Raw genomic sequence first — 13624 nt, 5'->3', positions numbered from 1 at the left:
CATACACACATACAGATGTATTTCTGAGCATGTGTGTAACCTCACTGTACCAATTCTTCTGTTGATTATTTGCCTTTTTTTTTTTTTTTTTTTTGAGACAAGGTTTTCCTGTGTAGCCCTGGCTGTCCTGGAACTTGTTCTGTAAACCAGGCCGGTCTTGAACTCACAGAGATCTATCTGCCTCTGCCTCCCGAGTGCTGGGATTAAAGGCCTGAGCCACCACTGCCGATTGTTTGTTTGCACTGTTTTGGGGGTGGTGGGGTTTGAGACAGGGTTTCTCTGTGTCACATCCTGGCTGTCCTGGCTTTGTAGACCAGGCTAGCCTCAAACTCACTGAGATCTACTTACCTCTGCCTCCCAAGTGCTGGGATTAAGGGCATGCGCCACCCTGCCCAGCCTGTCTGTTTGCTTTTTAATATTAGGAAACAATGGGGTATAGCAGTATGTTTTTAAAGCCCACAATCATGGTTGTGTAGACAGGACTCTTACTACTGCCTAGCCAGCCATTCTGACCTTGAGGGAAGCCATCTGAAGGGCCTACATTTTATTAGTGTGAAAAACTGCATGTTACAGGAAACACAGAGACTGAGTGAACTGAGGTATCCTCTTTCTGGCTGTAAAGCAAAGCTTCATTTCTCACCCCTTCTTAGATCTTGAAATGCATCAGCCAGCTGGAGCTCGCTCAGCTGATAGGAACTGGGGTGAAGACTCGCTACTTGTCTGGCTCCGGGCGGGAAAGAGAAGGGAGCCTGAAGGGCCACACATTGGCAGGAGAAGAATTCCTGGGTCTTGGCCTCGGTAAGATACCAGGCCCAGCTGGCCAGCACAAATGACAAGTTAACAGTGATGAAGCTCTTCCTGTCACATTAGGATTGTCCTGTATCCACTCTTCCTGTGCAGCTGAAGCCATGTGTATGAATTCCATGGGCAGGCTACTTCACTGCCTTGTGACTGAGTTGAGTAAAGCATCTGGTTTCCCAGCAAAGCAGGGTGCTTTCCTGTTCCTTCTCCACCTGGGGCCATGCTGGGGCCCCCTGCAGTAGGGGCTTCACTGTTCTGGCTAGACCCTGACTATATTTCTTCCGTGTTCTTAGAGTAAACGGTTGTTCCCATCTCTGCTGTGGGTTGACAGCCTCTGGTCAGCTATGTAATGATTACATTAGTCCATATGGCAAGCAGATGTGCCAGGCCACATTCTGAGAACCCAGTTTATATGTTTTAGCTCATTTGATCCTCATAATGATCCAGTGATATGAGGGCTGCTACCTGCCCTTGTGTATAACTGAGAAAACTAAAGCACAGGGAAAGTGACATGTGGGAGGGAGGTAGCCGAGGCTGCTGGGTCCAAATACCCTGGAGTGGCACAGTGCAGCCAGTCCAGTTCAAGCTCTGGGGACGGGCCGTGACAGCACCTGCTTCTGGTTTGCTCTGGAGGATGACTGCAGTGAAACCCTGAACAGCCCACCAGTGTGCAGCAGAAGAGCCCTTGGCTGTCCACCTGCTTGTTTTCCTAAGTGCTGGGAAACATCTATGAGCAAAAACCTATAGCAAGGATGCATTTCAACCCAAATGTCACTCTGTCAGCAGTGGAGCTGTCTGTTCTTAGTTTTGTTTCACTTGCATTCCTGTTCTGATTTATGCCCTTTGTATTTGCTTGAGGCAAAGGGTGTTTCCTGTTGTTTGTATGCTTTGCTTTTTTGAGGCAGTTTCCTGTGTTCCATGCTGGCCTCAAACTTACTATGTAGCAGAGGCTGGCCTTGAACTTCTGATCCTTATGCCTCTGCCACCTGAGAGCTAAGAATACAGGTGTGCACCACTGTGCTCAGCCTGAGTACTTTGTTCTAAATACTGGGCTGTGTTTGGAGCCCTGCTGATTTTGTGCATTGTGTTTTAGGTAATTTGGTGAGTGGTGGAGTAGATAAAAGACAGATGGCCAGCTTCCAGGAGTCTGTTGGTGAAACCAGCTCACAGAGCGTGGTTGTTGCAGTGGACAGGTAATGATTTTGTTCTCCATTGACACTCCACCACCTACACCTGGCATCATTTATTAGCTTCTGGGTGTGGTGACTTCTAACCTGTTTAACTGTTAATGTTTTCTTTCTTCCTTTTTGAGTACTTGAGACATTTCAATTTCCTCCCTAGAATTTTTACCGGCTCTACCAGACTGGATGGAAATGCAATAGGTATGTATCTGACTTTTGTGAGAACCATATGTGCCTCCTGTTGTGATTGTGTGAATGTCACTAACCAGGCTTCCCATGTGTTGCTGTCCCCGTCCTGCAGTTGACTTTGTCCGCTGGCTGTGTGCTGTGTCCATGGATGAGCTGGCTTCCCCCCACCATCCCCGGATGTTCAGCCTGCAGAAGATTGTGGAGATATCTTACTACAACATGAGCCGGATCCGGCTGCAGTGGTCTCGGATATGGCATGTTATTGGAGAGCACTTCAACAAGGTAACTGCTCCATCGACAACCGGCTTAGCAGCAGCTGACAGAAAAGCAGGCACTGTTCCAAAAGGAAGGAATGGGAAGGGTTGGCCCTGTTTGGGAGGCTTGCCATCAATTCATTTTTCCCTATGAAATCAAGGACAGCTTGATAGGGGTAATGCACTTACTTTTGGATAGGAGTCGTGTAGAATGAATTAAAAGTCCGGTAGTATGAAAATACTTTCCTGTCCCATACCCATGGGGGACTGTAACTCAGGTGGTAGAGTGCAGGCCACCGTGCATAGAGCCCTGGGTTCAGTCCCCAGCATTGCACAAATAGCACACGGTAGTGCATGCCTGTAATCCAGCATGGGGCTGATGGTCCTCCTTGGCTATATAGCAAGTTCTAGGCCAGCCTGGACGTGACCCTTTTTTTCTTTTCTTTTTTTTTAAGATCTTTTGAGACAGAGTCTCACTGTGTAGCTCTGAATGTCCTCGAACTCACTATGTAGCCCAGGTTGGCCTTCGACTCACAGAGATCTGCCCACCTCTGCCTCCCAAGTGCTGGAATTAAAGGCGTGCACCACCATGTACAGACAACCTGTGCATATTATTGCCACTGTGTTTTAAAAATAACCCCACATTCAGGACAGGCCAACACCACAAATGTCATTATACTAGCTGGACACACCTTCTGGTGCTTGGAGGCATGGGAAATCCTGCAGTCCCCTCCTACTGACCTGTAGTAGAGCCGTGGTCGCACACTGTTCAGGGTCAGGATGTCTTATACAAAGGCCCCATTGCCACTCCTTTTTCAAAACCTTGTTGGAAAACTCATTTGTTTGTAAGTCAGAGACAAGCCAGAGACATCCAGAACAAACAACCCCTCTAAAACAGATAGCTGCTGGAGTAAGTCAGGCATGGCTTCATGTCTCTACAAAACATTTCACTCTATTCAGAGGGCTGGGGGTGTGACTCCGTCTCCAAAGTCCTGCTATGCAAGCATGAACACCTGAGTTTGATCCCTAGAACCCACATATGTGGTGATATATTGTGTCCATTTAGCAATTTAAGCAGCACACATAAAAGCTGGACTAGGCAGTATGCATCTGTAACACCACATGGTGGCAGAGACAAGCTCTTAGAGCTCACTGGCCAGCTGTTCTAGCCAATTGGTGGGCTCAGGATTGGGGAGCAACCTTTCTCACACAGTAAGGTAGAAAACAATAGAGAAAGACACCCAGTATCAGCATCTCACCACACGCACTACACACGACCCTACACACACGTGTACATATACTATATACATGCCAAAATCAATGAATACTTAAAAGGGAAGAAAGAATAATCGCATGCCAGAATGCCGTGCACACCTGTAATCCCAGCCCAGGAAAGAGGCTGGAGGCTTGCTGGTCTTTCATTGGGACACTCGACATTTAATAGGTGTCAGCCAAGAAGTAGCCTCTTGGGTCTCAGGATGTACCTCCCAGAGTGTCTGCAGCTAGGCTGCCTGCCTGTGATGTAGAGCCCCACATCCACAACTGTTCCACTGAACCTGCTTCTCACTTCCTGTTCCACTAGGTTGGCTGTAACCCCAATGAAGATGTGGCCATCTTTGCTGTTGATTCACTGCGGCAACTCTCCATGAAGTTTCTGGAGAAGGGAGAGTTAGCCAACTTCCGATTTCAGAAGGATTTTCTGAGGCCATTTGAGCACATTATGAAGAAAAATAGGTAATGCACATTATTGTGAAGACCCTTGGTCACGTTCCCTGTCGCTGTCTGAAAGTCTCTCCCACCACTAACCACATGATGGATTTCTTCCTCTCTTCGTGGTGGTAGGTTGAACAACTGGTAAAAACTCCTTTAATCAACACATAGTCCAAGGGCTTGGGATTAGTTTAGTCTCTGCTTAGAATGTCTGCAGTCCTGTTTCAGTCCCCAGCATGCATCCTCCCACATACACACACTGATGTGTGTACATGTGCATTTGTGTGTGTACGTGTATACATCTCCAGTACGTTTGAAGATTTTATGTGACAAACCCAGGAGTTCTGTTTTCTGTTTTGAAATTGGCTAGGAAGGCATCAGCCCTTCTTGGCTGCAGGTTGTGTCGTTACTCTTTGGGCTTTCTCTCTGCCTTCTCTGAATGGCTGCCTGTGGTCAGTGAACACAGGCCTATGCAGCCTGCCTCTTCCCGCAGGCTGTGCATTGTCAGTGAACAATGTCAGAGATGGCAGTCCTACCTCTGGTTCCATTCCTTGCTTCTGCTGGACTCTCAAGTAGCACTTTCTTCTTGACCTTATGGTTCTGTGATTGCAGGATGATCACTCTGATTCCACAGTGGGGTAGGAGGAGAAGCTGAGCCTGAACGAATATGCATTACTATGTGCTCTAAAACATGATTTTCTAATGTGCTACTGGAAAGGGCAGCATGTGTCTGTCTTCCCATCCTCCACCTCTTGCCCAGGTCCCCGACCATCCGGGACATGGTGATCCGCTGCATCGCCCAGATGGTGAGCTCCCAGGCAGCCAACATCCGCTCAGGCTGGAAGAACATCTTTGCTGTGTTCCACCAGGCAGCCTCTGACCACGATGGGAACATTGTGGAACTGGCCTTCCAAACCACAGGCCACATCGTCTGTAAGTGTCTCAGTTCCCTCCCCTCTGGCATCCTTCTTGAAGTCTAGCAGGTGACCCCTTCTTAGCTGTCCATCTTACTGTTATAGGGGCTTCCTTGGTCTAGTTCTGCTGTGTTGGGATAAACATGCCGGGCAGGGTTAGAAGCATGTTTTCATCTTCACAGCAGCCCAGTGAAGGAGATACAGCCAGTTCTCAATCCTTGCATTCCCATGTCTGAAGCTGCTGGCTCACTAGAGTGTAGACCTAACCTCCTGGCCATTCCCTCACTTCTTTTGTGGTCTTTTCCTAACACATGGGTATGGGGAGCAGCAGAAAATCCAAGTCACCCAAGACACTCTCTGAGCTGAGCTAGATAGAACAAGGTAGAACTCTCATCACGACAAGCGGGGATCCTTTTTGCAGTCTGCCAAGTGCCAATTTTCACCTTTGCATGCTTTCTGTTGGTGATTTCACTTTTGAAAATGGCCTAGAGCGTGGTGCTGAGTCCTGAGTGTGCAGTGATGTGTCTGTCCTGTACAGAAAGACAAGCTTGCTGTAGGCAGGAGTCGCGGTACTGTGGGTTGTTGGTTTCGTGTTGATGCTTTAACAGTATCTGCTACACAAGGCGTCAAGAACACAGCCAAAACAAGGCTCAGGGTCACTGGTTGACGAGAACATGACAGGCTCACAGGAAGCTCTTCTTTCCCGTGGGAGCAGATGTTTAGTGTTTCATGTTTGTGCTGTGGACAAAACAGAACCACAATGAGTAACCTTTGTTTCCTCCATTTTGTCAAAGAAATTGAGGCCCAGAAAAAGTAGAGCAGCTATGAAAAGCCTTCTCCAGAGGCCCCGCTTCATGAAAGCAGTTGTCTCTGACCTCCATTTCCAAATCCTGCTGCCTTATGTCTCCCCAGCAACCATTTTCCAGCACCACTTCCCTGCAGCCATCGACTCCTTCCAGGACGCTGTGAAGTGCTTGTCGGAGTTTGCCTGCAATGCCGCTTTCCCTGACACCAGCATGGAGGCCATCCGGCTCATCCGCTTCTGTGGGAAATATGTCTCAGAGAGGCCTCGGGTGTGTCTCCCATCCTTGTTTCTGTGGGCAGGACCCTTGCTGCTGACAAAGCTGTTGCCACCAGTGTGTTAGAAAAGTGTGTCCAAGGCTTGACATAGTGGCCCACGCCATTAATCCCAGCACCCAGGAGGCAGAGGCAGGTGGATCTCTTGAGTTCAAGGCCAGCCTGGTCACAGAGTGAGTTCCAGGACAAACCCTGTCTTGAAGGAAAAAAAGAAGAGAAATGTGTGTCCATTTCAGACTGCTGCCATAGTGTTACTTTTCCTTATTGTATACATGAGCATATTGGCATTTGTTTTATTCATAGTGAAGGGTTTTTTTTTAGGAACTAGTTTGTTTTTGGAGACAGGCTTTCTCTGTGTAACAGTCCTGGCTGTCCTGGAACTCACTTTGTAGACCAGGCTGGCCTCGAACTCACAGAGATCCGCCTGCCTCTGCCTCCCAGTGCTGGGATTAAAGGCGTGTGCCACCACCGCCTGGGGTTTTTTTTAAAACAATGATAGCTGTCAGACTTATTCACTGGTACTTTAACACTGAGCCCTCTTGCCAGTCTCCACCCCCATTTTTGGCATTTTATTTATTTATTTATTTATTTATTTATTTATTTATTTATTTATTTATTTATTTTTGGGTTTTTCAAGACAGGGTTTCTCTGTGTAGCTTTGCGCCTGTCCTGGAACTCAATCTGTAGCCCAGGCTGGCCTCAAACTCACAGAGCTCCACCTGCCTCTGCCTCTCAAGTGCTGGGATTAAAGGCGTGCACCACCACCGCCTGGCTGCTTTTTGGCATTTTAAAGACAGGGCTGGAGAGATGGCTCAGCAGTCAGGAGCACTGCTGCTCTTCCAGAGGACCCAGGTTCAATTCCCATCACCCACAAGGCAGCTCACAACTATCTGTAACTCCAGTTTCAGGGGATCTGACACCCTCACACAGACATACAGGGAGGCAAAACACCAATGCACATGAAGTAAAAATAGATAATTTATTAAAAAAAGAAAGACGACATCTCACTATGCAGCTCAGTCAGGCCTTGTACTTATGATAATCCTCCTGCCTCAGCTTTCTAAGCTTTATGCTTATAGACATAAGCTAGATAAGCAAATTTTTGTCTTTTGAAACAGTATCTTGCTGTGTACCCCCGAGCTAATGTGGAACTTACTATGTAGCCCAGGCTGGCCTTGAACTTAAGGCAGTCCTCCTGCCTTGGCCTGCTGAGTGCTGGGATTCCAGGTACTCACATTATACTTAGCAGTTGTTCATACTGAGCTTTCTTCCACAGACTACTTTCCTAGAAGGTAACAGTATGCTAGCTATCGTGTTTAGGCAGAAAGGTCAAGAAGCTAGATGTTTCTTATGAAAGAAAACAGTTGGTTTGAGGAGATGTTGTAGTGGTGAGAGCATTTGCTTACCCTTCAGAGGACCAGAGTTTGGTTGCAGGACCCACACAGTACAGCCCACAACTGCCTGCAACTCCAGCTCTAGGGTCCAGACACTTTCTGGCCTCTGCAAGCCCATGCTCATGTGCACACTCCCACATAAATACCCTTAATGTTAAAAAATAGATCTTTTCCAGGCAGTGGTGGCGCAAACCTTTAATCCCAGCACTTGGGAGGCAGAGGCAGATGAATCTGAGTTCGAGGCCAGCCTGGTCTACAGAGAGAGTTCCAGGACAGCCAAGGCTACACAGAGAAACCCTATTCAAAAAACAAAACAAATAAATAAATAAAATTTAAAAATTGAGCTTTCAGAAAACAAGAAGTCCAAGAGTGGTGACATGTGCCTTTAATCCCAGCATGCAGGAGGCAGAAGCAAGTGTATCTCTGTGAGTTCAAGGCCAGTCTGGTCTACATAGTGAGTTCCAGGACAGCCAGGGCTACATAGACCTTTTCTCAAAAAACAGGAAAGAAAACAAGTCTCCCTTTTAAGAATTGACATTTTGGCCACTATGACACACTTGAGAAATTACAGTTCCACATTGTGTCTGTAGACTGGGGATGGAAGTTAGTGGCAGAGTTTGGCATGCACAGGGCCCATCCTTACCACCACCCTCTCCAATAATAGCCACCTTTCATTTGCTTCTGAAGGTGTCTGGGTATTCTGATATGTTTCATCTTTCTGCAGGAGACTTGTAAACAACTTTAAGAAACAGTTTCAAAGCATTAAAATGAGGGAAACATGCCCAGTTAGCTACAATGATCTATATAAACCTTAAGTATTCTTCATAGTCTTGAGAAGAGTCTGTCTGGTGAGGTAGCTGGCCCTGTAACAGCTCCTTGTGATGCGGTGACATCGAGACCCAGTGTTCCCTGGTCACTTAGATCTGCCAGGCATGGTCTGGGCATTTTCTGTGTGTTCACTCATTGCTCAAGTCAACTTTCTCGTTTTAAAAACTGACACACCTGAGAAAGCACAGTTTAGAATCCCCAGTGAGGGTTGGGAATGAAACTTGGTGGTAGAGTGTGTGCTTAGCGTGCACAAGGCTCTGGGTTCCACTTGCACCACGTACACACCTGCTCCCAAAGGAAGGTCGGGTGGGATGAGTCCTTACATCCTTCACTGAAGTGCAGAGAGAAATTGCCTCCTGTTCCGTAGTCAGCATTGATAAGACAGCTCCAGCCCCACTGCAGGAGTGCTTGCAGAGCCTGTTGAAGTGCAGCTTTGCACCAGTGGAAAAGCCTGTGGAAAGCCTGCAAGGCCCTGGCTACCTGACCCTGTGCAGCAGCCGCTTGCCTGTGCCCGGCAGCTCATCAGTAAATGACACATAGCAAGCACTGAGTAACCAGCTGCTGCTGCTGTTGAGCACTGTGTCTTGCAGTACTGTTCTGGACACGGGATTCTGGGCACTTGGTTAGCAGCCTTTGGTCTTTAGCACAGTTCTTAATGTAACACTCTGCCCCAGGGCTCTGGTGAGCTTCCTTACTCAGGTCTGTAGGTTTGGGGGGGAGGGGATAACACCTCTAGTGGGCAGGTCAGTGTCTCAGGCTCTGGTCTCTCCCCTTCTATGCTGCTGAAGAGAGAATTGGAGGAACAGAGGTTGTCTGGAGCCTCAGTGTTTGTGTGGTTGCCTTTCTGATCCCTACTGCTTGCTTAGGCTACATCTAAGAACGGGTTTTCATTGCAGGTACTGCAAGAATACACAAGCGATGACATGAATGTGGCTCCTGGTGACAGAGTCTGGGTCAGAGGCTGGTTTCCCATCCTGTTTGAGCTCTCCTGCATCATTAACAGATGCAAGTTAGACGTGCGCACAAGGTAATGGATCCCCGGGGCATCACTAAAATGAGCCAGCTTCTTGTCCCCCCTGCTTCCTTCCCTTCTACATCTTGGTCTTGGTGTTTTCTTCCCTGCCTGCTCTCCTTGCTTTCCCCCCAGAGGACTCACCGTCATGTTTGAGATCATGAAGAGCTATGGCCACACCTTTGCAAAGCACTGGTGGCAGGACCTTTTCAGAATCGTGTTTCGAATCTTTGACAACATGAAACTCCCTGAGCAGCAGTCAGAGGTGGGTGATAACTACAGCATTACTACGAGTGGGTGTGATGGGGCCTGAAGCCTGCTGGCCTTACTGGGATTGTGTGGCCAAATAACAGGGCTTTGAAAACACAAGTGGACAGGTAGACTGTCCCTCCTAGGCCAGTGTCAGCTAGTCCTGGGGCATCCCTTTCCAGGGAAAAGGAGAGGAGTAACTCGTGGTTTGCTCACCTAGCCCTGGACACTGTGCCTGCCAGCACTGCAGGCTCCTGTCCTATCACCTGGGCCCTAAGAACCCAGTGAAGTGACAGGTGGGGACAACGTGGACCAGACAAGCACTCCCCAGATCATGCTGTTTTCAGAGGGTGAATGTCATGATAATCACCATCTTCCTCGGTAAACATTTGCTTACACATCTGACTGTTTCTGTAGGTAGTTCTGAGTGGGTGGATGTAGACGGTTTTAAGATGTTGATACTTACTGCTAAACGATGTTCTAGCTAGAAGAATAGCCATCTCACTGCAGAGAGGTTGGTTGTGAAGATCCGTCTTTTTTTTCCCCCCAGAAATCAGAGTGGATGACGACCACCTGCAATCATGCACTGTATGCTATTTGTGACGTGTTCACCCAGTTCTACGAGGCTTTGAATGAAGTGCTTCTCTCTGATGTGTTTGCACAGCTGCAGTGGTGCGTGAAACAAGGTATTCATTAAGTCAAGGGGTAACGTTCCTCTCACAGAGTCCAGTGAAAATTAATTTTCTGTCTGAAAGCAGAGATGTAATGCCAAGGGATACTATGTGCAATTTAATCCACTAGTCTCTTCCCAGGTTGGTTTATAAAGCATATTTTTAAAGGATTTTATTGTTTTTGTTTTAAAAGATGAAATGTACTTTTGTACTTTCAAGTTTTATATGATTGTAATTTTTTATAGTACAGTATTTTTAAAAGTACTTTTGGGGGCTGGAGAGATGGCTCAGAGGTCCTGAGTTCAATTTCCAGCAACCACATGGTGGCTCACAACCGTCCATAATGAGATCTGGTGGCCTCTTCTGACCTGCAAGCATACATGTAGGCAGAACACTATATACATAACAAATAAATAAATCTTTTTTAAAAAGTACTTTTGGAGTCAAGATCAACAGCTTCATCAGTGGACAACCTTTTGTTTGAGTAGTTATGTGTTCATGTTTGTGTATATCAGTAAAGACCATGTATCAGTCAGACCTGGATCCCATTTTGGCCAGGGCAAAGTTAAATTGAGTTAAGATTTTTGAAAAGTGACTCCATTTTTTTTTTTTTTTTTTTTTTTTTTTTGGTTTTTCGAGACAGGGTTTCTCTGTGTAGCTTTGCGCCTTTCCTGGAACTCAATTGGTAGCCCAGGCTGGCCTCGAACTCACAGAGATCCGCCTGCCTCTGCCTCCCGAGTGCTGGGATTAAAGGCGTGCGCCACCACCGCCCGGCTAAGTGACTCCATTTTTAAGTAAGGAGCAAACAGCTATATTATTTTGATGGCAAAAATTGGAAATGTTAGTGATTAAACATGATTTTTCTGTATCTTCAGCCATTTCCTGTTTGTGAGCCAGTTAATTAAAGTAACAAAACTCTGATCTTTCTCCACCCCTACTAGCAAAACTGACTGAATCACTGTGTTTCTTTAAAAATACGCATTTTTAAATTTTTTAAATTTTATGTGCATGGGTGTTCTACCTGCATATATGTCTGTGCACCATGTGTGTGCCGAATGTCCATGAAGGCCAGAAGAGGAATCCCCTGGGTAGGAGTTACAGTAGTTGTGAGTGATCATGTGGGTGCTGGGAATTGAACCCAGATCCTCTGGAAAAGCAGCCAGTACTCTTTACCTCTGAGCTGTCTCTCCAGCCCCAATTTGTGTCTCTTCACAAATTGTGACTTCAGCTGCAATATATGACTCTCTATAGCCTGGTTTCATCAAAGCCTACAGACCTCCAGCTACAATCCTCACCTCACAATATCAGATAAAGACCATGGATCCATCAGACCTGGATCCCATTTGGTTTGGTCAGGACAGCAGTTGAAGTTTAATGGCAGATGCTTTGGATTTGCAGATAATGAGCAGTTGGCGCGATCAGGCACTAATTGCTTAGAGAACCTCGTCATATCTAACGGAGAGAAGTTCAGCCCTGCTGTGTGGGACGAAACCTGCAATTGCATGTTGGACATTTTCAAGACCACCATTCCACATGTGTAAGTGCTAAGGCGGTTAATGTGTTCGTGTGCTCAGGGAACATCGCCAGGCTCCTGGGTGCAACTTATACTGATCTTTGCCTTGTTTCCTGCTCCCTTAAGTTTGCTGACATGGAGACCTGCGGGAATGGAAGAAGAGTCATCAGATAAACATTTGGTAGGCTCCTTTATTCTCTCCTCATATCTTAGTAAGATTAGTCAGCCTAAGCTAACAAGGTGACTCAATGGGTAAGGCCCTTGCTGCCAAGACTAATGGCCTGAGTTCAGTGCCCTAGACCCACATGGTCCTCTGACCCCCACAGGCACACCGTGGCACACACAACCCCTTCCTATCCCATCCCAACACATAAAATAAGCAAGTAAAATATAATTTAAAACACCAGTCTGTTATATGATATTTTGTTTGTGTTCTGACAAAGTTTGCCTGGAAATCAGAGCAGCAGAGCAGCCAGCCACTAGAGAGACTTCTTACCTCTACGAAATCTCAGACTGAATGGGGGATCCTTTCTCTATGAATCCTCAGACTGAATAGGCTCTAGAGATCCTGTCTCTACTTGCCTCATATTCCTGTCTCCACCTCTCTAGTGCTGAGATTAAAGGCATGGAGCCTTCCATGTGCTGGGATCAAATCTCTCCAGGCAAACTTTGTCATAACAGAAAATATCATACAATATCAGTCAGCCTATATAGTTTGTAGTTTTCTTATGGGAATGAAAAAGTTCACAATATCTACTGTTAACATACCAGCCTGGTGTGATAGTGTACACCTTTGATCCCTGTGCTCAAGGCAGAAGCAGGCAGGTTTCTCTGACTTCCAGACCAGCCAGGGAATACATAATGTGCCACTCTGCCTCACCCCCCAAGAATTAACTAGGCCTTTATCATTTCCTATAAAGTACAGGAAAGTATTTTCTTAAACAAGTCTCCTTCTGCAATGAAAGTCATCATGTGCATTTCTTGTCCTTGGTGTCTGCACATGCCATGGACTTGCACTCAGGTGAAATGAAGATAGATGGGCACAAAGCCTTGTGAGCATGTTTCTGTGTCTTTTTGAGAATGGTCTTCTCAGGAGCTGCACACTACTGAAAGTTTGTTCCTTCTGGGACCAGCTCTCTGCTGAGTTCCTTGAACAACTCATTGTTTACTTAGCCAGGGCTACACAGAGAAACCCTGTTTCTTTTTGTTTGTTTCTTTCTTTTTTTTTTTTTTTTTCCAGAACTGAGGACTGAACCCAGGGCCTTGCGCCAAGTGCTTTACCACTGAGCTAAATCCCCAACCCCGAAACCCTGTTTCAAAAAAACAAAAACAAACAAACAAACAAAATTCTTTGTTTTACTACTTCAGGAAGATATGTGAATTTGAGAATTATTCATTTGCAATCCCATATAACACTAAGAACATTAGATTTTTAAAGGATTTGGGCCTTAAACATGAAGATGGATGAAGTCAAAATTTACTCAATTTTTATTTTTGGATTCTTTTTTTAAATTGTGTGTGTGTGTGTGTGTGTGTGTGTGTGTGTGTGTGTGTGTGTGTGTGTGTGTAGGTCAAAAGACTACTTAGAGGAGTGCTTCTCAGCTTCACCATGTGGACTCCAGGGATTGAACATTAGGCATAGTGGCAAGTGCTTTTACCTGCTGAGCTGTCTCACCGAGTTTATTCAGTTTAAAGTAAAGCATGGTATTTAAACATTTTCTGGGTTTGCTGGTATGGTGGTGCTCGCCTTTAATCCCAGCATTCAGGAGGCAGAGGCAGCTGGATCTCTGTGAGTTCAAACCCAGCCTGGTCTATATAGTGAGCTCCAGGG

At 46.4% G+C, this 13624-nt stretch overlaps 1 protein-coding gene across 2 annotated transcripts in view; it reads left to right on the top strand.

Annotated features, from left to right (window-relative positions):
* Window positions 1–13624, top strand: part of Arfgef2 (ARF guanine nucleotide exchange factor 2) — an 85746-nt gene that overhangs the window by 56454 nt on the left and 15668 nt on the right. For both annotated transcript variants that reach the window (XM_076571137.1, XM_042276838.2), the window contains exons 22-33: window positions 651–798; window positions 1895–1994; window positions 2143–2183; window positions 2284–2453; window positions 4008–4159; window positions 4896–5068; window positions 5962–6122; window positions 9245–9375; window positions 9496–9625; window positions 10160–10295; window positions 11679–11817; window positions 11920–11974. In XM_076571137.1, the coding sequence (XP_076427252.1) occupies window positions 651–798; window positions 1895–1994; window positions 2143–2183; window positions 2284–2453; window positions 4008–4159; window positions 4896–5068; window positions 5962–6122; window positions 9245–9375; window positions 9496–9625; window positions 10160–10295; window positions 11679–11817; window positions 11920–11974 (1536 nt within the window). The remainder of the gene's footprint in view (window positions 1–650; window positions 799–1894; window positions 1995–2142; window positions 2184–2283; window positions 2454–4007; window positions 4160–4895; window positions 5069–5961; window positions 6123–9244; window positions 9376–9495; window positions 9626–10159; window positions 10296–11678; window positions 11818–11919; window positions 11975–13624) is intronic.

The sequence above is a fragment of the Peromyscus maniculatus genome, chromosome 4 (assembly GCF_049852395.1).
Source record: "Peromyscus maniculatus bairdii isolate BWxNUB_F1_BW_parent chromosome 4, HU_Pman_BW_mat_3.1, whole genome shotgun sequence".
Classification (NCBI taxonomy): Eukaryota; Metazoa; Chordata; class Mammalia; order Rodentia; family Cricetidae; genus Peromyscus; species Peromyscus maniculatus.
The sequence above is the reverse complement of the archived record's forward strand: the minus strand, read 5'-3'. Positions and strand labels throughout refer to the sequence as shown.